Raw genomic sequence first — 26,048 nt, forward strand, 5'->3', positions numbered from 1 at the left:
CCTGGGGAGGGAGCTCCCGGCTTGGGACTAAACCCGGGGGTGCTGCAGCTCCCCGAGCTGCCTGCGGAGCTCCCGGGCTCCCTTTTATGCGCGGGTGTCCCGGCGGGGCCGGCGCCGGGAGCCTGATTGGCTCCACACCCTGCGCCGCTTCCAGGTCCGGGCGTTTCCCCCTCCCCGGCCAGGTAAACCTTTCCGCGGCCAGGTAAAGCCTTCCCGACCCGCCGCCGGCCTCCCGCCAGCGCACCTCGCTCCGGCTCTCCTCAGGGGATTTCTTTTTTCCTTCCCCTCCCTTGTTTCCCCCCTTTTTTCCCCCTTTTCCCTGTTTTCGGGGCCAGGCCCGTCCCCGCGCGGGGGGATGAGCAGCGGGCTGGTGGACGCCGCGGTGTTGGCGCCGCTCAAACCCGTCAGCATGTCCGGGGACCCCCACGAGGACCACCCGGTCTTCGAGGACATCAAAGGCCCCTCCCGGCCCCTGGAGAACCCTCCCGACCTGGCGCAGGTAAGCCTTGGGAACGGGCCGCTTCCGCCCGCTCAGGTGTGCGGAGCCTCCCGAAAACCTCGGGGTTTGGGCTCGCTTCTGCTTTGTTTCCCCCGTCGTTGCTGCGACACCTCCCGTGGCTTTGTCGGCTCCCGCTTCCCCCTCCGCTGGGTTTTCTCCCGGGCGTGTTGGGTTTCGTTTGGGAATTTGGGTTTGGGGGGGTTTTTTTGCCTCCTGTCTGCCTTCCGAACTCGCCGTCCTCCGTGCGGGCTTTGCTCCCGCTCCAGGGTTCAATCCGTCCCCCTGGGACTGGCAGGCCGGGGGCTGGCCCACTGGGAAGGATTTTGGGGTTTGGATTGCTGTGCCTGCACGTGCCGGACGGCCGACGGGACCTTCTTTTCCATTTTATTTTATTCTCTGTATTTTTCCACTGCCGCGGCGGGGAAGGAATGCTCCTTGAGATTCCCCGGCAGCGCTGCCTCTCCAGAAAAGCGCGGAGAAGCGGCTTTGGGATGTTCCCTCAGGCCTACCCCAGCCGGGGGCACGAGGCTCCGTGTGCCACCACCAGAGCCTCCAGCCGCCCTTCCTGCCGGGCAGCAGGGTGAGGCCGGCCCGGCCCCACACCGGCGCCGCGGTTTCCCCCTTTTCCCGCTCCGTGGGGCGCGGGGTGCCCGGGGTAATGATTAACCCCGAGCCCCACGGCCCCAGCGCCATTTTAACGCGGGCAGGAACGCTCCGGGCCCGGCTCCGGGGACCGCCGGGGACCCCCGGGAGCTGCTGCTCCTCCAGAGACCCCCGGGAGGGATCCCAGCACGGGGGCAACGGGCTGGGGCTGGCTGTGCCCACTGCCCCTTCCCTTGTCCCCGTGGCGCCGATGTTCCCAGGGCCATCTTGGGGCTCTGGCCCTCAGAGGGAAGTGAAGGCCGTGTCCGCGTTTCCTGGAGCTCCGGGATCCCCGGGGGCTGTCGGCAGTGCTTGTGGGTGTGGGGTCAAACAGGGGGGCCCTTTCTCCCTCCCCTGTGGTGTTCCAGCTCCTCCGTGCGGGGTCTGGGGATCGCCTGGATCCGAGCTGGGTGGTGGCTCTTGGAGAGCTGGGGATTATCTCCAGGGCCCGTTCCTGAGTCCGGGAAAAGTGGCAACTCCCTCCAAACCTCCCCCAGAACGGGCTGGGGCGCGGTGAGCTCGGCTTGTTCCCTTTTTCCACCCAGGTGGGATGAGGCAGTGTGGCCGTGGCCAGTGGGGGAGCGTGGCCATGAGCCCTGAGCCACCTCCTGTCCCCCCATGGGGACACCCCTGGTGGGGGACACCCATGGCCGGGGCCACCTTCACCCCCAGCCCACCCTGGCTGTGCTCCCGAGGGAAAGGCGATTTCTCTTCCCAGCCTGGTGTCCCTTTGCTCCGGGGTGGTGGCAGCTGAGGGGCAGCCTTGGAGGTGTCACCCCTTTGCCACTGACCCTCCCGTGTCCCTCTCTGGGCAGTGGGGATCCTGGGGAGCTGGGCAGATCCCATGGATCGCCAAACCCACCCAGGGACACCCCGAGAGCCCTGGGCTGGAGCCCACAGCCCCCAGGCAGGGTTTTCCATGCCCTGGCTCCTTTCTCCTGGCGGGTTCCAGAGGCTGTGGCGCTGTGGGAGCTGTGGCCGGAGGGTGGAAGAACTGGAAGGCTGCAGGGCTGGGAAGCCTTTGCTCCAGAGGGTTTTTATCAGTTTGACAAGGCTGGTGCCAAAGGCTGTGACCTGTCAGGCTCCAGCTCGGGGCAATTCCCGCTGCTCTGGCTGCCCGAGCTTGGGAAGAGGCAGGAGCAAATGATGCCCGTGGTTTCCAAGTCCCATTGCCATATATCCCCCTAAAATTGCTTTGCTCGTGGGAGCTGTTTGCTGTTGAAAATTTTATTGTATCTGACCCAGGTGGAAACAGATCCTTTGTGGAATTTCCAATCAGTTTTTCCCTTCCCTTGGCTTTCCCAAAAAAAACCAAAACCAAGCAAACAAAAAAAAACAACCAAAAAATGAACAAACAAACAAAACAAACAAAAAACAAAAAACCACCAAACTGAGAAAAGAGGAGGGAAAAGGGCTTGTGAAAGGAAAGGACTTTTCCTTCCCGATTTGAGTCAGATCAGCCGGAAAAAGCATTTTCCTCTTTAAATCTCCAGCAGCTGATGCTGCAGGGAATAATAATAATAATAATAATAATAAAAGTAAGGCACGTCCAGGGAACATTTCAGGCGAGGAGGAGCTGATCCCTTTGTGTGGCTGTTGGGGATGAGTGAGGGGCCTGGGGGTTTTCTCCTTGCTCCCACCTGGCTGCCACAGCATTCCCGGGCTCCTGGGGCTGGAGAAACATCCCGGGATCACCCAGAGCCTGGAAGGACAGGGCAGGAATCGGCTCTTCCAGGCTCCCCTGCAGCTGTGGGGAGGAGGCTCCGCCACCCCCTGTCCTTGAGGGTTTGGGAAGGCAATCCCTGTCTCCGTGGCTGGGAGTTCTGCTGCTGGAGGCTCCGGGGCTCTTGGGAGAGGGCAGGAGCTACAGGGAACAGAGGGAAGGACAAACCCCCAGCCCGGCCCTCGGTTTAACCCCTTCCTGCCTGTGCCAGGCCCCGCGGCAGTTGTGGTGGGGCTGTGAGCTCCCGCTGGGGCTGAGGCTGTGGTGGGAAACAAGGAAGGTCCTGTTGAGTGTGGAAAGGGATTTTCCTTGGCTGCAGGCTGAGGAACAGCAGCAAAGGGCTCCCTTTGTGTCCCCTGATCCCAATTCCTGCCCCACAGGTGATTCCCCACCCCGTCCTTGGCTCCCTCTGGGCTGGGGGGGGCTCAGGAGGGATAAAACATCTCCAGCATCTGTGAGGTGCTTGGACACATCAGATGGGATCAGGAAAGTGTTCCCAGAGCTTTTCCTGGCACTTCCCAGACCCTTCCAGCAGTGGGGAAGAGCTGTGGAACAGGGTGGAAGTGCTGTGGTGCTCCTCTGACTTTATCTTGGCAGGGATTTTGCTTCTGGATCACGGGAGAAGCTGGATCCAGCATTTTTAGGAGCGCTCCAGCTTTCAGGAGCTGTTTCAACCCTGCCCTGTCCCTGTGCCACATCCTGCAGCTCCTTTGCCACATCCTTGTCATGAGTGTGACTTGTGATGGCTTGAAGGTGGCTGCCTCTGGAGCAGGGATGGCTTTTCCTGCTCCTTGGTGCTCCAGTGGAGCACAGCCCATCTGGAACCAGGGTCAGGGCCAGGAGAGTCCTGCCTTCCATAAATAAAGCTGCTTTTTTTTTTAGGAGAGATGTTGGAGTGCCCAGCACAGCTCCCAGGGGATGATTTATTTCCTTGGGATCTCAGGAGCTGCAGGAAGGGAATAAATTTGGCTTTTCTGCAGGGAAGGGGGAGATGGCCGCTTTGGAATTTTGCTCTGGACCTGGAATGAGACGCTTGGGGAGAATCTCCTCCCTGGCTTTGGAGAAGGGTTCAGAAATTCCATGGAAGTGAGCAAAATCCATTTCCAAAGGGTGCTGGCAGCCCGGGCAGGCTCCAGGGTGTGCAGGAATGGGGTGGGAGAGATGGGAAGTTAAATCTTGACACGGAAGGATCAGACACCGGATCCCTCTGGCGTGAGGATGGGTTTGGGAGCTGGTGGAGCCTTACACGAGGGATCTCCAGAGGGAGGGATCAGTTTTGCCTTGGGATCAGCTGATCCCAATGTTTTCGGGACCAGCCCGTGGATTTGCAAGTCTGATGGGCTTTGTGCCTTCAGGCAGCTGTCTGCAGGGCCACAGGGAATCGGGACAGATTCCCAGAAAGGATCCATTTATCCCTCGAATGTTGCAGGAAGACCCTTAGGAGAATCCCCACCCCACTTGTGTGTGCCAAGGGTTGGTCCCGTGGCAGAGCAGCTCCAGGAAGCTCGGGAGAAAACCAGTGAGCCCAAACCCGGCAGACTCGGGGGGTTCACACCCAACATTCGTTATTTTATTTTTCTGGATGCCCAGAACCCCGCCGAGTTCCCAGGGCTAGGAGCAGGACGGAAGGAGGAGCAGGATGGAAGAGCTCCGTGGAATTGCCCGGCCGAACTTTGAGCCACGCGGCTTTGTCCCGGTGGGGACAAAGGCTGATTGTTCTGCCGGGGGAGCGAGGGAAGGGGACAAGGACTCCAAGTGTGCCGTGCTCGTCCTCCTCCCCGCGAGCTGCCCTCCGCAGGATTCGCTGGAAAAGCGCCGGGTGGGTGGGTGTGTGGGTGTGTTTTCCTTTTCGGAAACCTGGAAAAGGAGGGAATGAGGGAAGGCAGCGGATCTCCCTCTGCCGCCGCTCCTGGGCGCTGCGTGGGGAGCGAACCGCGTCACCTGAGCTCGCTCCCCGGGCTTTGGGGAATGCATTTCTGCCCCGCGCATCACCGCCCGGGAGTTTCCCCCCCTCTCAAACCTGTTCGGTCACCTCCCGGCGCTGTTTTGTTCTCCTTCCCTGCTCCACTGAGTTCTTTTATCCAACCCATCCACTGCAAATAATCGCACTTACGAGCGTCTTGTGAGCTTGATTACAGTGTTTGCTTTCCTCGTGCTCCATTGGCGAATTCCCGCAGTCACAGGGTCCCGCCGGGCTCCGGGGATTGGAGAGCTCGTGTTTACAATTCAGATGTTCTCAGAACTTGAGCTAGCATGAAAACCCTCCAAAAAAACCCCCGTGGGCTGTTTACCACATCAAAGAGCTTCAGCCCCGTTCGAGCTCGGCTTGAAACTCAAACAAAGAATCTTTCATTGAGTTCAGAAACGCTGCGAGGATTCTTGGAAAATTGTTGTTTTCTCAGCGCGATGGGGAGGGACCTTCAGGTTCCCACCCAGAGCAGGAGTTGCTCTGGGTTGCGTTTCAGGACCTAACGCTTTGTAGAATTTTCAGTGCAAGCAGGAGAAAGGAAGGGCAAGGAATTAATCCCAGTGTAGCTGCTCTGAAAACAGGTTCATCCCAAACCCCAGGATACGATCCATCCCTCATCAGATCCCACACACCTGAGGTAATTTATCTCATGGATCTGAACCCATCCTGGAGAGGCCAGAGGATGTGGATGCTCTCCAGCCCATCCAACCATGGGGTTTTTTTTTGTTGTGTATTTATTTACCCCAAATGTTTTAGTGTTGTCTCTATAAAATCATCATTTTTTCTGCTCCTCAGGGATATTTCAGAGAGCTAAACCCAGGAATGGCTGCCTATGTTAAAATTCCTCACAATGAGCAGGTTTAATTTTCTCTAAACTGTGGGAAAGCCCCAAATTTCTTGGGGAAAATCAGGGCATCTCCCCAGCTGCTCATCCAAAACATTTCTGAGTGTTTCGTTCTGGCCAGCTTCCAATATTTGGGGGTTTTGTGGTTCTGTGGCCTGGGAGGAACTCAAATCCATTAATTTGGGGTTTGCCATCCCAGTCCTTGTGTTTCCCAGGGCTGGCAACGCCCAGGCTCCCAAATGCTCCTGGGAGCTGTTACTGACCTGTGCCTTCATTAAGCCTCCCTTAATTAACAGCAACTGGGGATCCCTTTCTCCACAGGGAAAACGTGGAAAGGGAGGGTTTGGGTGGAAGGCCCTGGATCTGGAGGAAATTCCAGATTTCTGCTCCCAGGAGCACGGAGGCCCCTGCTCATGGCAGGAGGTGGAATGAGGTGGTTGTTAAGGTCCCTCCCAACCCAAACCATTCCATGACTCTATGAAATACTCAGCCCAGGACTCAGGGCAGGAGGGGGCTCCAGTGTCCCCCTCTGTCCGTGGTTTGGCAGGACTTTCCTGGCCTGGGGATGTTCAGGTTTGGAAGAAGAGTTGGCCCAGCCCAACTTTCCCAGCTGCCTCGGGGTTTGTTTTGTTTTCCCCACTCCTCTGGGAGAAAGCTGGGGCAGCAGGGATGGGGGATTTGCTGTCTGCATGTGAAACCTGACCTGGCCCAGGGTCTGCCCCGCTGGTTTTCCTGGGAAGAACAGGATTTGTGGGCTCTTTGCTGGGATCTGGGCGCCAGGAGGGCTCCACAAGCCCCAGCAAGCAGCCAGTGACTCATTCCATTGTCAGCCCTGGGAATGTGCCTTGGAGAGGAGTGTGAGCTGCCACATGGATCGAGGGAGGCAGAGTGGATCCCAGCAGCTGGGGAGGATCCCTGGGAGCTCCAAAGCCTCTCCCACAGCATGTTCAGGACCTGGGGCAGGGATGTCTAACTGGGGGAACTGGGAGGCTCAAAGGCAATCCCGGTGTCCTGGGGCCAGGAACAGATGGGTAAATTTGTCAGGTAATCTTGGCGATTGTGACATCCAAGAGTCAGGGAGAGGCAGTTCTGGGACGGAGCTGAGTCCAGAAGGAGCAGTGGAGCTGCAGGGGGCCCCTGCTCCTGGCTAATGCCAAACCCAGCACCGATTTGTGCCCCTGTAACCCAGGGTTCCTTGACTTCTGCCACGTTTTGGCTGAGGCTGGAGCAGCTCCAAGCCTCTCGATCTTCCAGGAGTTGAGATGACATTAAATAATTCCATTTTTCCCAAAAAGCCATCCAAGGGGCTGGAGCAGCTCACACCAGGAATCAGCTCAGATCGACCTCCATTGGCCTTGATGGAAAACCTCCATTGGCCTTGATGGAAAACCTCCGTTGCCTTTGATGGAAAACCTCCATTGCCTTTGATGGAAAACCTCCGTTGCTTTCAGGGGCTTCTCCCCAGCCTTTGCTGAGCAGGAGCAGCTCAGAAATCATGGAATGGGAATATTCTGAAAGCTGTGAAAGTCCCACTCCCCTAAATTCTCATGTCCTCCCTTTCCACGCTTTGAGAGTTGTCCTCACATCGAGTGGAACGATGGGAGAGGGGGGAGGCCATCCCTGATTCCCACCTTCCTTCCAGCTCCATCCAGGGCTTGCAGGAGCGGAATCTACCCCCAAAATGTGGATCAACCCCAAAGTCCACACGGGACCCCCCCACCCTGACATCTGGATGTGCTCCTGTGTCATTCCCTTCCCGCTCTGGGCTCCGTGTCCCCAAGGTTTTGTTCTTTTTCAATCCATTTATGGCTTTGTTTTCGGAAAGGTTTCTGCTTGCTGCTGGAGCCTGGCTGTTCCCAGCTGCTCCTCTTCCAGCCCCTTGACCTTGGGGTTGGATGAGGGTGTTTTCCCTGGCTCCCTTGGCCTTTGGGATTGTGGCATGATCCCGGTGATAAATACCTGAGCTGGATTGCCTTTGAGGGAGCCTTTATCAGCTGCTGGAGGGAAGGAATTGCAAACACAGCCAGCAAGTCTGGGAGTGGGGCTGCCTGGATGGAGATTCCCAGCTTCCCTGGTTCCTGGGAAGTCGTTAACGGCTCGGGGAGTTCCAACACAAGGGCAGGAAAGAGCACTGGATAACCCTCCCCATCTCCTAGGCCATCCATGGGCACAAACCCAGGGAATGAATGAAATTCCATGAATGATCTGGGGGCAGCACCTCATCCTGGAGCTGCTCTGATCCCCCAGGTTTGGGCAGGATGGGCTCTCACATCCACTGTCTGGCAGGGAACTGAGGCAGGAAAAGGGGATATGTCTGGAGTGGATGACGTAAACCTTGGAGTTGATCACCTTAGAGGTGTTTTCCAACCCAGATAATCCACGGGTGCCTCGAGGGCAGCCCCTCACCCTGGAGTTGCTCCTGTGGGGCTGAGCGGGCAGGGGAGCCCATCCTGGGCCCAGCACATTCCCACGGGAGCTGGGGTTCTGTCTGGGACACGGCTTCGCTGTTTACAGCAGCCAAACACGTTGGCCACTTGAAAGGAAGAGTCCTGGGGCTTTCTTTGCTAATCCCGTTTCACAGAGAGTTCCAGGAGACTTGAGGAACAAACAGAAAATAACGTCGATCCAGGTCGGTATCAAACCCAAATGATCAGAGGAACAAATATTTACCCAGGTCAATATTTAACCAGGAGACAATAAATGCTGATATTGAACCAAATCTGGATATAAATACAGGCTATTTATAAAGTGAGCCTGCACAGGGGCACTGCCGGGGCCGTGCCAGGGGGGTTGATTGATGATTATCCTGCCCATTGTTTGCTGATTCCCTTGGAGGCTGGAGTTTCGTGCAGGTGCACGGAGGAGAAAGAGCCCAGGCTGGGTTGTGGCACGACCGTTGTGCCACACCTGTGCTCCCTCGTGCCCAGGACGGGCTCCCCGTCCCCTTGGAGCCGTGTCCTGCTGTTCCATCATTCCCTGAACCCCCACATCAGAGAATCATCGAGTCAGGGAGTGGTTTGTGCTGGGGGAACATTAGAGATCACCCAACTCCGACATCTCCCACTGTCCCAGACTGCTCCCAGCCCCAGTGTCCAGCCTGGCCTTGGGCACTGCCAGGGATCCAGGGGCAGCCACAGCTGCTCTGGGCACCCTGTGCCAGGGCCTGCCCGCCCTCCCAGGGAACAATTCCTGCCCAACATCCCATCCAGCCCTGCCCTGTGGCAGTGGGAAGCCATTCCCTGTGCCCTGTCCCTCCATCCCTTGTCCCCAGCCCCTCTTCAGCTCTCCTGGAGCCCCTTTAGGCCCTGCCAGGGGCTCTGAGCTCTCCCTGGATCCTTCTCCTCTCCAGGTGAGCACCCCCAGCTCTCCAGTCTGGCTCCAGCCCTGGAGCAGCTCTGTGGCCTCCTCTGGATTTATTCCAGCAGTTCCACATCCCTCTGATGCTGGGCCCCAGGGCTGGATGCTCTTGGCTGCCCGGCATGGACACAGGTGACATCTTTCTTGCCCCTTGTCCCCAAAACTCTTTGCAGCAGTGACAGCACCAGGCTGGGGGCTGGGTGTGGGATCCAGCTGAGAAGGAATCTCCACTCTGGGCGATGGAATGGGAGCTCTGGCCAGGCAGGAGTGAGCACAGGGCTGGTGAAATAGCCCTGCTGCCCCCCCAGCCCCTCCCCGTGCCACCTTCGGAGCTGTTGCCTGTTTAGCAAACACTGATTTCCCTGCCGGTCCCCTGGCTCTGCCCGGGTGGTGACAACACCTGATGTTCCTGGGGCCGTTTGTCATTTATCACCTGCAGATTAGGAGGTGTTTAATCAGGGGACAGCCACGTCCCAGCCCCGCCAGCCCCAGCCCGGCTCTCCGTGCTCGTGGTTAATCCGGGTTGATCTGCGGCCTGCCAAGAGATGTTTGTGTTGGACTCTGCTTGAATCGATCTCGGTGCTGATAACGGCTCCCCCAGCCTGGGACATCTGATCCAGGGATAAACCCCAGGCTCCTGCAGGATTTATGGGAACTGGCAGGAGTGGAGGGGCTCATGTCCACCCCTATGAACCACTGGAAATCCTGGAAAATCCTCTGGAAAATCCACTCTGGAGAGGTGGGATGGCATTGCTCTGTTCATCGAGCCACTGGTTTTACTGGGGCCGTTTCTGAGGTTGTCCCATCCTCAGGGAATTTTGGTCACCAAGTTTGGGTGTGCTGAGTGTAACACTGCTGGTCCAGTGACACAAACTGGTGTCCAGTGGCCTCACTGGAGCGGACAAAGTGCTGGTTTGTGCCTTCTCCTCGTTTTAATTTTGGTTTCCTCTCTCTTGGCTGGTTTTCTTTCTCTTTTTCTTTCTCTTTCTTTTGGTTGGTTTGGTTTCTGCCAACTTGAGGAGATGCTTCTCCAGGGTCAAACTTGGGTGACTTTGGGGGGAAAATCCCTCTGGAATTCAGTGCTTTGGCTGTGTGAGAGGAGTTTTTGGTTGGCTTTCGCTTCCTGGACATGTAAAAATGGCTGCAAATCAAAGAGAGTGGGTTTAGGTGGGATATTGGGCAGGAATTCCTGGCTGGCAGGGCGGGCAGGCCCTGGCACAGGGTGCCCAGAGCAGCTGTGGCTGCCCCTGGATCCCTGGCAGTGCCCAAGGCCAGGTTGGACACTGGGGCTGGGAGCAGCCTGGGACAGTGGAATGGGATGAGCTTTGTGGTCCCTTCCAACAGAAGCGGTTGTGGGATTCTGTGAACAATCCCAGTCCCTCTGGACTCCCAGAAGGTTTGTTGGTGTTTCCCCTTTTCCCTGAGCTGCTGATCCGGGACTCTGCGGCGGTGCTGGAGCCTGTGACCGTGCAGTCGGTGTTGTCTGGTGCCTCCTGCCCTCATCCTGCTCTCCAGTGATGGCAGGGATGGCCTGGCCAGTGGCTGTGAGGGAATCTGGGCCTGTGATCCCTTCAAAAACCTGGTGACTCTTCACCTGCAAGGCTTGGAGGCCTTTCCCCATCAGCTCGTGCACTGTTGGGATGAGCTGAGCACCCTGTTTGGGGGATAAGTTCAATCCTTCCCCAAGAGAGCCAGGAAATGGTTCATTCCCTGCCTGTGGCTGGCAGGGAGGGAGGGAGGGATGGGCTGGTCATTGCAGGTCATTGCTGTCCCATGGGTGGGGGACAGGCAGAGGATGGGGGGTCTCCAGCTTTGGGATCTGACATTCTCCTGGAAGTGAGGAGAAGGATGTGGAATGAGAGTGAGCTGGGAAATACTGGTTTGGGGTTTGGAGGAATCCCAGGTCTCTTCCCCTCTTCTCGGTGCGGGAGGACCGTGGCCTGTTTGGAACACTGACCTTGGAGAAAGGATCTGGGTCTGAGGGATCTGGGAAGAGCCCAGGGAATCTGGGAGAGGCGGAGGCAGGAAAAGGGAGAGGCGCAGGACATGTGTGAGCACACTGTCCTCCGTGTGGGGATGATAAAGGGATTCAAGGTGCTGTGCCTCGGTCCCCTTGGGAGAGCTCTGTGCTCCCCATTTGTCTCTTCTTTCCAAAGAGCCTTCCCTTGTTCCTCCTTGGGCAGGCTCCAACCGTGGTGGGCAACCATCAACCCATGGTGGGCAACCATCAACCCATGGTGGGCAACCACCAGCTGCTTCCATGCCATGGGGTGGGAGGAGACACCGTTGCAGGGGGGACACCCGGGGGGCTCTGGGAGGCTCTGGGGGGTGCTGCCCTCCTTGGGCAGGGGAATCTGGGGGGATCTTTGGGGTGACCAAGCTGGGGAGGACATCCCACTAACCCAGCCCTGCCTCCCACAGCTGCACCCCATGAGGATGGACCAGCGGATGCCGCCGCTCATCCTGGAGGTGAGTGGTGAACGAGGCTTCCCTCGTCCCTTCCCCTGCACCCTCCTGCTCCTGTTGGGAAGAGGAAACACAGAAGGCCCCAAGAGACAGAGCTGGGACATTCCCCCCTCCCCATTCCCCACTCCTATCCCCTCCCTCCTTCCATCCCTCTTCCAGCTGGGACACGTCTCTCCATCTCTGCCAGTCCCCTGTGTCAGTGTGTCACTGTCACCTCCGTGGCCTGTGTGTCCCCATGGGCTGGATCCCAGCAGCTGTGACAGGAGCCAGGAGTGACAGCCAGGGGCACCTGAGTGCTTGAGTGGCACTCGGTCACCTCAGCTGTGCTGACCCTGAGCTGACTTTGTAGGATCACAGAATTGTTTAATTTGGAAAAGCCCTCTAAGACCATCAAGTCTAACCATTCCCCCAGCACTGCCAAGGCCACCACTGACCCATGTCCCCAAGTGCCACATCCACATGGCTGTAAAATCCCTCCAGGGATGGGGACTCCAGCCAGGGCTGGGTAAACCTTTGGGGGGAAGATTTTCCCACTATCCACCCTGACCTCCCCTGGCCCAGCCTGAGGCCGTTCCCTCTCCCCCTGTCCCTGTTCCCTGGGGCAGAGCCCGACCCCCCCAGCTGTCCCCTCCTGTCAGGGAGCTGTGCAGAGCCACAAGGTCCCCCCTGAGCCTCCTTTTCTACAGGCTCAGCCCCTTCCCCAGCTCCCTCAGCCGCTGGATTTGGGCACTGCTTGGGAAGCGCTTTAGGGTCAGAGGTGCCAGCACCAGGCCAGGCAGTGTTCTCCAGGCGTTTCTGGGCCACAAACAAAACATTCCCATTTCTTTCTGTGGGGAGGACGCTGGTGCTTGGGATTCCTGCGGAACTGTGGCGTAGCGGAGCATTCCATGGGGTGGCATTGTGGTTGTCCAGGTTCTGCACACACACACACACACACAGAGCAATGGGGCAGGGCTGTTGTCCTTCTGTCTGGTGACAGCCACTGCTGTCCCTTACTACCCCTTCCTCCAGGAGCCTGAAGGGAAATTACTGTGGTTGTTTAATGGAAAGACCAGGAAAAGACTGTGCTCTGCAGGGAGGGGTGGTTCTGGAGGAAGTGAGGTTGGGTGACACCAAACAAGGGCCCTCCACAGAATCCTTTAGTGTGGAAAGGCCCTCTGAGCTCCACACCCTTCTCCATTTATATTCCTGCCTGGTCCCCTGCGGCAGGAGGACCTTCCCTTGGGAACTGGAGGTGAAAAAGTGAAATGCCAGAGATAAGGGAAGTGTGGAAGGAAAAGGTGCCCAGCACCTTGCCCTGCCCCTGCTGCTGCCAAGTGGGGCCGTTCACTGCTCAGGAATGTGCGGCATCCCGGGCTGCCCGGGGCGCGCTGATTCCCAAGGGAACTTGGCCTGTGCCAGCCCGGGTGCCAGCAGTACCCGGGGCTGGGCTCCAAGGCTTTGCCCTGGTTCTCCCGAGGGAGGGAACCCGCGCTGGGGCGCTGGGCACGGCAGGAGCAGGGAGGGACCCGGGGTTGGAGCTCCCCGTGAGGCTGGAATGGAGGTGTGGCTCTCTGAGCCCCTTCCCTGCCTCTGCTGATGCCTTGGGGTACAGAGGGAGGGCAGGCACCAGGGACAGGACCCAGGGAACGGCTGGAGCTGTGCCAGGGCAGGGTCAGGGTGGATTCCAGGGAAAGGTTCCTCATCCAAAGGGTGCTGGCACTGCCCAGGCTCCCCAGGAAATGGGCACGGCCCCGAGGCTGCTGGAGCTCCAGGAGCCTTTGGTCAGTCAGGGTGGGGTTGTTGGGGTGTCAGTGCAGGGCCAGGGGCTGGACTGGATGATCCTTTTCAAGTTGGGATATTCCATGACTCCACAAGTAGCTCACGGCTCTGCCTGAGCGAGGGTTCCTTCTCCAGAGGGGCTCTTAGAGCTCCCTTCATCCAGGACAGGAACTTCCAGCACCTCCACGTTTGACGAGGACAGACAAGTCATGGTTGGACTCGATGACCTTCGAGGTCTTTCCCACACACAACAATTCCCTGACTCTGTGGGATTCCCAGCACGCTGTGTGCACACTCCAGTCCCAGCGTGGCCCTTCCCAGCCTGGCCTCCCTGAGCTCCTTCCCGAGCGGCAGAGGGTGGATTTGTGGCTGTCCCCATGCCTGGGTGACAGCCAGCTCAGCCATGTGTTGCCAGCAGGGCTCCCAGAGGTGCAAAGGCTCTTTGAATGAGCTGGAAGCTCCGTGATCCTTTCCCTGGAAAGGGCGAGGAAATCTCTTGGCTTCCGCCCAGCTTTGTTAAGAGCCCTGAGGTGGCATCAGGGGTGACTTTGGCCCATGGAACTGTGGTGACACAGTTCAGGGCTGGAAACCTCGGCTCAGGGCGTGGGCTGAGCTCAGCTCCTGCTCCTGGAGTGCACTCCAGGCTCTGCCAGGGAAACCTGGTGGTTTTCCAGCTGCTCTCCATAGGAACGAGGGCTTTGACACTTGGAGAACCACGTAATTATGGGCTGGAGCTCTGCACAAGAGCTTTAGTGCTAGGATCTGCAACCACAACGAGCAGAACCTGAGTCATCCGGCACCAGAAGATGAATTTCCTCGGGGATGGCTCCCTCAGGGTGCTGGATTGCTGGGCCTGGATCCAGTGGGATGCCCCAGCAGGCAGGGACCAGGAGGGGAAGGAACCAGAGCCAGAGGTTCTGGGAGCTTGGAGGAGCCAGGCTTGTAAAAACAGCTCTGTAAAACCAGGACTAACCCAAAGGTTAGCTAAGGGCTGAGTCACTGCCCAGGCGAGGCAGGAAGGCAGGAACTGTTCCCATTTTAGGCTCAGAAGACACTGAATTTGTGGCAATATCACTTAGATTTCTAGGCCCAAATTATTCCAAAATAATTAAAGATACTGTCCTAGAATTCCTCAGTTCATTGAAGAGACTTTCCCAGAATAAAACACTCCTCGATCTGCTGAGTTTAAAGCAGAGCAGAGCCAGCGTGTCCAGGGTGGGCCGCAGATCCAGCGTGTGATCCTGGCTGCGTTCATCCCATTCCTGTGCTTGATCCTGCTATTTGTGTGGCCAAAGCTTTGCACCCAAAGCTTGCGTCCCTTTATCAGGTTTCATTTCTGTCCTACCTGCATCCTACCCCGGCTGCCCAGTGTTATCAGGGAGATAGGGAGGGGGGAAGTAGGGCAGAGGATGCTGATTCAGCCCTGGGCAGTCTGACTGAGTCAGACCCGGAGCTAAATCACCTCAGTTCAGGTTCCCGGCCTGTTCCTGCTGCTCCCTCCATTTCCTGCTTGCTCAAACCCCCTTCGCACGTTGTCCTGCCCGGGCTGGGTGCCAAGGCCACCTTTCCCAGCCCCCGTGTCCGTGTTTGTGCCGCAGGCGCGCTCGGAGATGGACAAGTACCTGTCCAGCGAGGTGCCGCCGGTGCCGATGCTGCCGGACAAGAAGTACCGCCGGGAGAGCGCCTCGGTGGTGGACGAGTTCTTCTCCACGGAGAAGCCCAGCTCCACTCCCTACAGCGTGAACATCAACGTCATCCTGCCCGACACCACCCACCTGCGCACGGGGCTCTACCGGCCCCCCAAGCCCGTGGCCCCCTTCCCGCAGATCAAAACCGAGCCCGGCACCGGCTTCTCGCAGCCCTGCTCGTCCTCCTCCGGCCCCACGCAGACCCTGCCCGACTTCACCAGCGTGTTCAGCATGCCCCAGTCCGTGGCTGTCAACAACATCTTCATCAAGCAGGAGATGCCTGCGGACATCCCGCTCTCCGCGCACCCGCAGCAGTCCCAGCTCTTCCAGCTGCCCCTGGGCGCTGCCGGCGCCGACATTCCCACCCTGGCCTCCTCCTCCGGCAGCACCACGGCCATCAGCTGCCTCAGCGGGGTCACCATGTCCACGGGCTCCGTGGCCGGCGTGGCACACAGACCTGTGCAGCCGGCAGGGCCCCTCAAGCAGTACCCACACGTGGCCCAGGGACAGGGAAGCTTCGGGAACATCCCTGGGCAGTTCTACCCCGCCCCGGGGGTGACTCTGCCCCCCTCACCCCCCAACTCGCAGCCCGGCAGCCCCGAGAACCAACCCGAGCTCATCAACACCATCTCCCCCCCGCCGTCCTACGAGGCCACTTTTGGACTGAAGCTGGTCCAGTCGTCCCAGATCCCCCCGGTCCCCAACGGCGTCGGGGGCCTCTCCCAGGGGCACATTGTGATGCAGCCGCCCAAGTACAACCGGCGCAACAACCCCGAGCTGGAGAAGAGGAGGATCCACCACTGTGACTACCCAGGTGTGCTCATCGTTGGGGGTCTCCTGGCACCCCGAGGATAGGGGGGAGCCCCCAGGGAGGATAATCTGAGATCCTTTTGGGATGAAGCTGTGGATAGGGCGCCAGGGAAGTGGGAGGGAGTAGAAGAGGTTGGTCCCACCAGCACGGTGCGGTTCCTGTTTTGTCCCCTTCCCTCTCCCTTTACACTCTGGCAAAAGTGACTCAGTAATATAGAGAGCTTCTGCGAAACCAGGGATGCTCCTGGGAACCTGCTCCTGGGAAGTTGCTCCTGGGAATCTGCTCCTGGGAACCTGCTCATGAGCTGTTCCTTTGCTCTGGTCTTTCCCAACCCCGAGCAGCCACATGGAGCCACTCTGCCATTCCCACTGACCCTTCCTTTTCCTCTCTCTCACAGTGGGTGGAAATTCCCACCAAGGGCACTGCTGGACTCTCTCAGAGAGTTCTGAGCTTCCAAAGAGGCAATGAGCTGAATATCCCTGTGCCATCCTTCCATGGCTCCATGCGCTGCAGCAGGAAGGGCAATCATGGAGTGGTTTTTGTTGGAAGGGACAATTAAAGGCCTTGTCACCCCACCTGCTGCCATGGGCAGGGCCACCTTCCACTCTCCCTGTTGGCTCCAATCCTCAAGCTGGGGGTCAGCCCAGAGAGGCTGTGGCTGCACCTGGATCCCTGGAAGTGTCTAAGGCCAGGCTGGACAGGGCTTGGAGCAGCCTGGGACAGTGGAAGGGGGTGCAATGGGATGGGCATTCCTTCCAACCCAAACCAGTCTGGGATTCCATGACACACACCAGGGAAGCAAATCCCACTGAGAGATCCCAGTGAGAGCCAACCGAGGGCTGGAAATGGCCACTCCCGGAGCCAGGACACACCTCCCACTTCCTGGGCTGATCCCTGCTGACCAGTTGTTGTGGATTAGCAAACAGTTTTCCCGTGGGGGTGTGTGAATGAGGAAAGTCACTTCCTAACTGCCTCCTGTGAGATTTATGGACTGTTTCCATGGCATGGGAGTGGCTGGAGGTCAGCCCAGAGGCCCTGTCTGCCCCAGATCCTGTCTCCAGCCATGGTGCCAGGAACTGCATAAGAACAGGACAAGCTGAGAGAGACCTTTCTGTGCTTACACCTTCCCATCCTCTGCCATCCTGTGGATCAGGGGCTTTCTGAGCCAGAAGCTGCCAGTGGTTGATGGCCTGTGCTGAATTTTTTACCTTCTGCTGGTCATGCTGAGGACATGAAAGGTGGAGTTAGATCTGAGACAGATTCCTCGTGTCTGACTGCTCAGAGGCTCATCCTGCAGGATTTGCACCAAAGGAAAGCTGGTTTTAGCAGGATTTGGGTCTGTGGTGCCAAAAAAATCCCCCGGTCTGTGCTGAATAAATCCCGGGTCTGTACATGCAGAGATGGAGCAGGGATCCATCTGATCCCTCCCTCGAAGGCTCAGCTGGAGGTGACTCCAGTCAGGAATAATGGTAAGGAATTCTCACCAACCTGGTCTGTGTTAGGAAGTGAAGGGGGCTTGGAGACTTCACACCTGGAACCAGATGGACACGGAGACCTGTTTGTAGAGCCCCCATCCAGAACCTCTCAGGGCCTAAAGGGGCCCCAGGAGAGCTGGAGAGGGACTGGGGACAAGGGATGGAGGGACAGGACACAGGGAATGGCTTCCCACTGCCAGAGGGCAGGGGTGGATGGGAGACTGGGCAGGAATTCCTGGCTGTGATGGGGGGAGGGAGTGGTATGGAATTCCCAGAGCAGCTGTGGCTGACCCTGGATCCCTGGCAGTGCCCAAGGCCAGGCTGGACACTGGGGCTTGGAGCAGCCTGGGACGGTGGGAGTTGTCCCTGCCCACGGCAGGGGTGGAATGGGAAGAATTTTGAGGTCCCTTCCAAACCATTCCATGATTCCGTGAGCTCTCTCCCAAATGTGAGGGGTTGTCAAAGCCTCAGAGCACCAGAAGCAAAACTGAATGGGGCCACCACCCCTTGTCCCTCCTGCCAAGGAGGGGAAAAGCAGCTCCAGCCCCATCTGAGCAGCACAGGACCGAGGGCTGATCCTGGGCAAGAGGCTCCTTTGGGCTGGGTGGAAACACTGGGATGAAAAACGTCCCCGTGCTGCTCATACACGTGTAGGTCATAAAAATGCAAATTCATATTTGAATGTCCTCATCAAAACACAAAACAGCAGGGCCAGAAAGGGCAGCAGAGGCTTCCTTAAGCTTTATCCAGCTGAAAGTTTGGAGGACTTAAACCTGACTCATCTTGAGACACCTGCTGTTGGAACTTTTCCCCAGTCACGGTGTCTCTGTTCAACCCTGTCTTTGATGAAACCTGTTCGTGCTGATCTTGTGAAAACACTTCCCCCTGGCTCTGTTCTGGGACCTGGAAGCCAAGCTGTGACTGTCCCTGGCTGTTTCCTGCTTCCTGGAACGTTTGTACCCCATCTGCTGGGCCAGGGCTGTTACAAAACCCGGCCCTGCAAAGCGATATCAGCTGTGACTGGAACCCAGAGAGACAAAGGGCAGCACAGGGCCACAAATGTGGGGGAATTGAGTCTTTGCATCCTAGTGGTGGAAGGGAGGGTTTGAACCTCTGTGCTTGACTCTCCCCACCCTAATTCCCAGCACAATTCCCATGGGTGGCAGAAGAAGGTGTTCAAGCCTGTCTGCCTACTAGCAAATGTTCTTGAGTTAATGCTGAGCCCAAGCCAGGCTTATTTGCATGTCCCAGCCCTGTCCCCCCCCTCAAATATCAGAGTTTGTTTGAGCAAAGGCCCCTTTCTCACAGGGAAATTGTGCTTGTTTCTGTCCCTGCAGGTTGCTCAAAGGTTTATACCAAGAGCTCCCACCTGAAGGCACATCAGAGGACTCACACAGGTAAGAGCAGCTCCAGGAAATGCTGCCAGCCTCAGGTACCAAACTCCCCCAGAAAGGGCAAGGTTAGATGGGAGATTGGGCAGGAATTGTTCCCTGGGAGGGCGGGCAGGCCCTGGCACAGGGTGCCCAGAGCAGCTGTGGCTGCCCCTGGATCCCTGGCAGTGCCCAAGGCCAGGCTGGACACTGGGGCTTGGAGCAGCCTGGGACAGTGGAATTTACCCTGGTGCAAGATGAGCTTTCAGGTCCCTCCCAACCTGATCTGTTCTTTGATTCTTTGATTTTTTGTCACTCTGAGCTCTGCCCTTGAGATGTCCCAAATCCCACCTGGGGCTGATCCTGCTGATCCTACAGGAAAGGTTGTGTAAGGCCTGTGTTGCACGTTTAGGATCTCTGAGGAGACCACGGCATCTCCTTTGTGTCAAACCCCCCCGTGGCTCCCAAGGAGAGGGAGGAACCCCTCATGTCTCACGGGGTCCCGCTCCCTCTGAACCCACACAGGGAAGGGCTCCCAGTCCCTCATTCCCGAAGGAGCCACAGTGCAAACAGGGAGCCCAGCTGGGAGCAGCTCCCAGCACAGCTCCCCTGGGCTGATCCCAGCTCCGTGACACTCTGCATTCAAGCCCCGGCGCCCTCATTAAGGCATTTATTATACCTGAAATGTTATCAGATCCCCAGGTAGTCCAGGAACCATCAGTGCCCTCATAAATCTCTTTTATAGGAGGGCTGATCTTTACTGAGAGCAATTAAGCCGGGCCCAGAGTTCACTTCTCTTTTTTATGAACAACGACCAACCCCATTCTGCGGCTGGGAATTGGTTCTTGCTCCTGGCTCTGTTCCTCCCTCTCCTTATCAGCCCTTCAAACAAAGAATTTCACTTTGTGCGTGAGCCACGATATTTCTTTGGCAGGGGCTGGGGAGGAGGGGGCTGGGAAACATCACGGAAGGGGTGGAAAAAAAAAAGGAACAGGAAGGATGTTGTCCCAGAGCTGGATGCTGATAGGGATTTATCACAGTCTGGAATCAGGGCTTTAAAATTAAATTAAATTAAATGAGATTAAGTATCTCTTGTTCCTTCTGTTGGGAACTCTGTGCCCAGGACAGGGTCCATGAGTTGGGCACCTCCTTACCTATCACACATAAAGATGTGATACCAGGAAAACTTGGGTGGGCTTGAAATCTAGACAAACTCAATGGTTTTTCCAGGTTTCCCAGTAATCAGGAAGGAAATCCAAAGGAGGCTTTGCCTCTTTCCCTTCCCCAGCTGTTAGAGGGAAGGGTGGAGAGGTGAGGGAGGCTGTGAGCTGAGGAGTCAGGAGTGAGCAAAAAAAGCAGGGAATCCAATCCAGAACCAGGATCCCTGCATCCAATGTTTTTTAAGCCTCGTGTTTTGCTTTGGAGGCCTCAGCCTTGCTGAGGTCGTCACCAGAGCTGCCAGAGCAAGGGCTCACCCCAAATCCTGCCTCAGCTCCATCCACTGAAGGGTTAAAAATGTCCCTTCTCCCATTCCCTTCTCCCATTCCCTGCCTGAGAAGTCCATGATCTGAGAGCTCTTTCCTTGTGGTTTCCCGTTGCCATGGGCCCGGTGTTTTCCTCTCCTGGAGCCACCATTCATTTCCTGGGTGCCATTGTGAGGTTAAACATAAACCCCCGGGGCCGGGAATGCCACCTCGGATCCTTTGTTTGAGCCCGCCCTGCCGTGCTGTCCTGGGAGAGGCAGCCAGCTCCTGGGACAATGGCAAACGTGGGACAATGGCAAACCTTTCGTTTCTGTCCTGGAGATCAACCTGGCATTGTTTGAAAGCGAAGGGCTTCAGCGGGGTTCACGAAGCCAGGTGACCCGGAGGGGACAACGTCTGGGCTGCAAGGGGCAAATCCTGCCTTTGGGAAATCCTGTTTTGGGGCAAATCTCTGCCTTTGGGAAAATCCTGCCTTTGTCTTGGCATGTCCCAAGTCCTATAAAACCCCCACCAACTCCTTGTAAATCCTCTGCAAGTGCTGTGTTTACCTGAGCCATAAAAATCCCCTTCCCTTTCCCATGGAGCAGCATCCAGGGGGTTTTGGAGGAGCAGCATGTGCTCATGCTGCTCTTACTCCTCCAGGTTCATGTATCCATGGTTTTGTGTTTTATCCACCGGACACCTTGCTGTGGCTGATTCCACCTCCCTGGCCACACGTGGCATTCCCAGCCCTGCAGTTGTTCAAGGCCAGGTTGGAGAGGACTTGGATCTAGTGGAAGGTGGAACGCAGTCTAGTGGAGCCTGGGCTGAGGAAGATGGGCTTTAAGGTCCCTTCCAAGCCAAGGCATTCCAGGATTCCCTGGTTCCATGGAGTAGCCTGTGTGAGGAAGGGCTCCCTGGGAAGCGTGGAGAGGAAGGAATCCCTAGAAGTTGTTGCAGGAATCCCTGGAAGTTGGTGGAACTTGGTCTGGGCAGGGTGGAACATGAAGAGCTTTAAGGTTCTTTCCAAGCCAAGCTGTTCCAGGATTCCCTGATTCCGTGGAGTAGCCTGTGGCAGGAAGGGCTCCCTGGAAGGCTGGGGAGGAAGGAATCCCTGGAAGCACGGCAGGGCAGGGCACACATGCCTGTGCACGCGTGTGGTGCGGACGTGCGCTCCCGCTGCGCCCGTCAATTGGCCCCGGAAAGGGTAAATATTTGAGGTCGGGAATGTCAGCACATTCCCTGAACTCTGCCTGCTTGTTCAGGCTGTTAAGAGCAGCACTAATATTTGAGAGCACCACGCCCTGCGTGGGGACAGGGCTGCAGCCAGGGTTCAGCCCCGTGGCCCGGCTGGAAGCGGCCGCCAGCTTTTCCAGCCCAGTTCCCAGCTGGCTGGGAAGGTGCCTGCTTGAATGGATTTCGGTTGGGAATGGGTGTGTTTGGGAGGGAGGGGGAGAGGGCACGGGGATGACATCACCTGAATGCTCCGAGGGAAACACAATACCTTGTGTGCAGAGCTGCTGGTGGGGGAACTTGGAGGTGTGGAGTGTTAGGTCATGGAATCCTGGAATGGTTTGGCTTTGGGAGGGATCTTTAAAGGCTGTCTGATCCCCTAAGGCTGCTTTCCACTAGAGCAGGTTGTTCCAAACCCCATCCAACCTGGCCTTGAGCACTTCCAGGGATGGGGAAGAGCTACCAACATTGGATGGCGGTTTAAAAAAATTTAGATTTTTGAGATTGAAATTTAGATTTAGAGCCCTGTCTTCCTCCTGGTGCCTCCCACCACTTTCCCACACCTTCCTTAGGAATTTTTGGCTTTTTATTTTAAAAGAACCAACCTAATTCACAAGTTGTTTTTAGCCTTTACCATTTAGAAATGCTCCAAAATCCAACTTGAAGAGCACTAGAAGGCAAAGGGGAAGGGGGTGAGGAGGGACAGGACCTGGCTGGTGCTGCTCAGTCCCTCGGTGGCTCTGGGCTGTGTGCTCTGGGCAGCCCTGGCAGTGCCAAGGGAGTTGGGTGTCTCCCGGAGGCCTGGGGGTGTTTTTGGGAGGCTGGGTAGGGGGCGAAGAGGGACAAGACCTGTGTGCTGCGGCTCAGTCCATGGTCCCTCCGTGGCTCCGGGTTGTGCACACTGGGGAGCCCTGGCAGTGCCACGGAAGGTGGGCATCTCCAGAGGCCGGGGGGTGTTTTGGGGAGGCTGGGCACCCTGGAGGTGTGACCTGTGGCTGTCCCCTGGGCAGGTGAGAAGCCCTACAAGTGCACGTGGGAAGGCTGCGACTGGCGCTTCGCCCGCTCGGACGAGCTGACGCGGCACTACCGCAAGCACACGGGGGCCAAGCCCTTCAAGTGCCTGGCGTGCGGCCGCTGCTTCTCCCGCTCCGACCACCTGGCCCTGCACATGAAGAGGCACCAGAATTAGGAGCCGCCTCCCTTCTCACCCGTCTGAGAGCAGCTCAAACCCTTCCCTTGTCCCAGGGAGGAACATGTACATAGGAACGACCCCGCGCCGCGATCAACCGAGGCGGCAGGAGAGCCCCTGCCAGCCTGGCCCCGACTCTGCCTGGTTTTACAAGAGACTCAAACCCACCCAGCTCGTTTCAAACGAGCCCTGGTTGCAGACTGATCTCCTGACAAGGCTCCTGGTGGCACCGGGGCCATGGAGCTTGGATTCCCAAGGGCTTTCTTCCGGCAATCCTGCTATTTATTTGTCACTCAGGAGCGACTTTGTGTCTCAAGGCCTTTTGGGATGGCTTATGCCTCTTTGGTGAGGCCCAGGAGGATGTGACAGCTTGGCTGTGACAGGTCTCACTTGGACACTTTTGGACAGTCCCATGGCAGAGCCATGGATGTGACACTGTGTGACCACGGACGTGGCACCTTGTCCCATGGTGTGACCATGGATATGACACTGTCCCTCATGGTGTGACCTTGGATGTGACACTTTGTCCCATGGTGTGACCATGGATGTGGCTCCATTGCCATGGTGTGACCTTGGATATGACACTGTCCCCCTGGTGTGACCATGGATGTGGGACCAGTGCCGTGCCAGAACAGGAGCCATGCCCAGGGCTGCTGGGAGTGACAATCCCAGTCTCTGTGGGGGCACAGAAGAACAGACCTGTGACAAGCTCACCCTTCAAACGAGGGGCAGCACAAAGGCAGGTGACAAAAGCGTCACTGAGCCCATTCCTGGCAGCCAGCTCGGGACTGTGAACACCTGCCCTGCCTGGCCAGGTTTTTATGGTTGTGTCCTTAGCATTTCTGCTTCCAAGAGGAATTTGGACTTCAGGTGTCTCTGGGAGGACCAGGGTGGGCTTGAAGCCACCTGGGGGACAGCAAAAGAGCCACTGCTGAAGGTCTGGTGTCTGGTGTCCCAGATTCCACCAGTGGTGCCCTTCTCCAAAATCTTCCCCCAAGGACTGCTGGTCCCACTGGGCCTGTGCTGTTGCCATTCCATCAGATGGAGGAAACAAAAAAAAAAAGGGAAAAAAGCATCTTGGAAACAAATTCCAATAAATCCTGCTGTTCAGAGTGGAATCACATGACTACCTCACAGTTCACCACCTCTGGCTCCTTTAAACTCCTTCCCCCCCATCCTGTGGGATGCACATCCCCATTCTCCAAAGCCTTCCAGGGGTTAAATTTGGCCACAACAAGAGCCAGTTCCGAGACCAGCTGTGAGAGTTGTAAATAAATCAGGAGCAAATAACGGGCCTGCTGTGTCCAGCAGAATATTGATTTGTTCCACACCCTTCTCCTCCTCTCTTGTTTTCCCTTGGATAAATGCGGGTGACGCACGGATTGATGTGCGGGATGAAAGGCCGCGCTGGCCCATGGCACGCTCAGGTGGGAATTTGGAGCCCACTCCTCTCTGCTGCTGCCAGAGCTACTGCTGGGCTCCTGCTTGGCCTTTTCCTTGGATAAATAGAACCAATCCCGTCGGTCTGTTTGACAGGAGAGCAGGGCAGGAAGGATTTGGGCTCCTTGGTATGCCGTAGGCTTTGGGATGGACGATGGTCCAGCTCTGCGGTGACTCCTCCCTGTGGCTCTTTGGCCAGGAGCCACCAGGGAGGGTGGGAATGGAGGAGGGAAAGGCCATGGAATTGCTGGATGGGTTTTCCAACAGTGGGAACAGTTTCCCAGCCCTCAGCACTGATCTCCACACTCCAAGACGGTTTTTTGGGGCATCTCTTGTGGCTGAACCTCCCCAGTTCTGCAGGAGCCGGAGCACAAGGCACGGGGTCCCCGAGTGTGTCACCCGTGGCCCTCTCAGAGGGGTCTCTTCACCCCCCTCTGCCTTTGGAGAAGGAAACCTCCTCTTCCCATCCCTAATTCCCCGCTTCCCCCACCCTGTGATGCTGATGGAGCCCAAAACCAGTTTGCTAAAAACTAGTACAAAGCCAAACCTACCAACAGGCAGCTTGAAATCCCAGGGGAACTGGACATAATTCTCCTGCTAATCTTGGGAATCTTTTTCCCTACAGCCTCTGCTTGCCCTCCCCAGGACTCTTTGTGTGTAAATATATAAATATATATTTTTTTTTATTGTTTGATAAGGGGCAGAAGCGTTTTAACACCCACCCACTGCTCTGTATGCAAACTCCTCACATGCAAATTCTTCTCTATGCAACAATTTTTTTGTTCTTAAAAATGAAAATCATGGCAAATCCTTGGCTTTTATTCCTTTATTTTTCTACGGACAGAGTGGACAGCTCTGGGGTTGTATTGGTGGCCAAGGGCAGCTGTTTTGGGGGAGAAATCCAGGGAAAGGGGCGTGGTGCTGATGGAGCCAGGTGACACTCGTGACAAATGAAGGTCCCTCCATCCCCGGCCCCCTGGGACATTTTGGAAAAGCTTTGCAAGGAGTGGATCAAACGCTGGAATGTGGGTGCCTCACCTCTCTTTGATAACGGGGAGAAAATCGCTGTAAATAGGCCAAAAGTGCTGTGTGACTTCGTGGGTTCTTCCAGGTGATCCTTTATTATCCAAGATGAACAGAATGGGGAGGAAATTGGGACCTGGAAAACGTGTGTGGGGAGGGAAGATTTCTTTTCCTGGGATGCTGTGTTTGTTACAGAACCCCTCTCCCCCACCAAACTCCCCCAGGAATGTTGATCCATCTTCTATTTTGTAATAAATTTTTATCACCTGCAGACCTGGTCTGGCTTGTGGTCCTTCCCGCTCCAAGAGCTTTTTTTGCCTTCACCCCCTGCTTTTCCAGGCTTAAGGAAAAGGGGAAATTAAGTTTTTTTTTTACTTGGGCAATGAGTGCCCAGGCAGGGAAGGATCCATGAACAGTGTGGACCTGGAGTGGGCCCTGTCCCAGTGCCATGGGGAGGGAGAGGAGGGACATAACCCTTGCTTTTGATCCCCTCACCTTTATGTGCTCCCGTTCTTTATCCTGAGGGGGGAAATGGGACATCCACACATCCAGGAGGGAGCTGGAGCAGAGCCAGGAGGGGGAGAGGGACAGGACAGGGATGAGACACCTGAACATTCCGTGACCCCCTCCTGTCCTTGGGGACACCGCTGTCATCAGGGGAGATGTCAGACCTGGCAGAGCTCTCCTTGGGCCAGCCCCTCCCTGGAACATCCTCTTTGAGCAGTGGCAGATCTGGGACAGGGCTCAGAGCAGAGATGGAAGTTCAGAGTCACCCCTCAGCGGGGTCTCAGCAGAGCAGGATCCCAAAAAGTCCTTCTCCCTTTCCCACCCCACGGCTCTCACTCCCTGCAGTGACCTCCAGCACTGTCACTGTCCCTGTCCTGGCCTTGTTTGTGCCGATGGTGGGGCAGTGGCTGTAAAAGCTGGGTCCATGCATGGACTGCTCCTGCCGGGCTGTTAAAGCTCCAGGAATGCCAAGATCCAGCTGGTCAAGGACAGGGAGGGAAGCAGGAGGCAGAGGGAGGGATAAAATCCCGGGGAAAGCCTGGAGGAGGCCACATGGTCTCACAGGGACCACCAGGAGGTGACGGCACC

The 26,048-nt window shown here is 56.9% G+C and overlaps 1 protein-coding gene across 1 annotated transcript; it reads left to right on the forward strand.

Moving 5' to 3' along the window:
- Positions 1-210: 210 nt before the first annotated feature.
- LOC136300215 (Krueppel-like factor 5) lies at positions 211-25,226 on the forward strand. The gene is made up of 5 exons (XM_066202449.1): positions 211-499; positions 11,456-11,503; positions 14,860-15,763; positions 18,573-18,632; positions 22,312-25,226. The coding sequence occupies exons 1-5, from the start codon at positions 356-358 to the stop codon at positions 22,488-22,490; spliced, it is 1,335 nt and encodes a 444-aa protein (XP_066058546.1). The 5' UTR covers positions 211-355; the 3' UTR covers positions 22,491-25,226.
- Positions 25,227-26,048: the final 822 nt, after the last annotated feature.

Source organism: Chamaea fasciata, unplaced genomic scaffold, assembly GCF_029207755.1.
Source record: "Chamaea fasciata isolate MVZ Bird 193981 ecotype frontalis unplaced genomic scaffold, bChaFas1.0.hap1 SCAF_22, whole genome shotgun sequence".
Classification (NCBI taxonomy): Eukaryota; Metazoa; Chordata; class Aves; order Passeriformes; family Sylviidae; genus Chamaea; species Chamaea fasciata.

Coding starts and splice junctions, on each gene's coding strand:
- LOC136300215 (XM_066202449.1), top strand. CDS start 356: ATGAGCAGCGGGCTGGTGGACGCCGCGGTGTTGGCGCCGCTCAAACCC. Junction 500..11,455: donor ACCCTCCCGACCTGGCGCAG/GTAAGCCTTGGG, acceptor TGCCTCCCACAG/CTGCACCCCATGAGGATGGA. Junction 15,764..18,572: donor CCACCACTGTGACTACCCAG/GTGTGCTCATCG, acceptor CTGTCCCTGCAG/GTTGCTCAAAGGTTTATACC.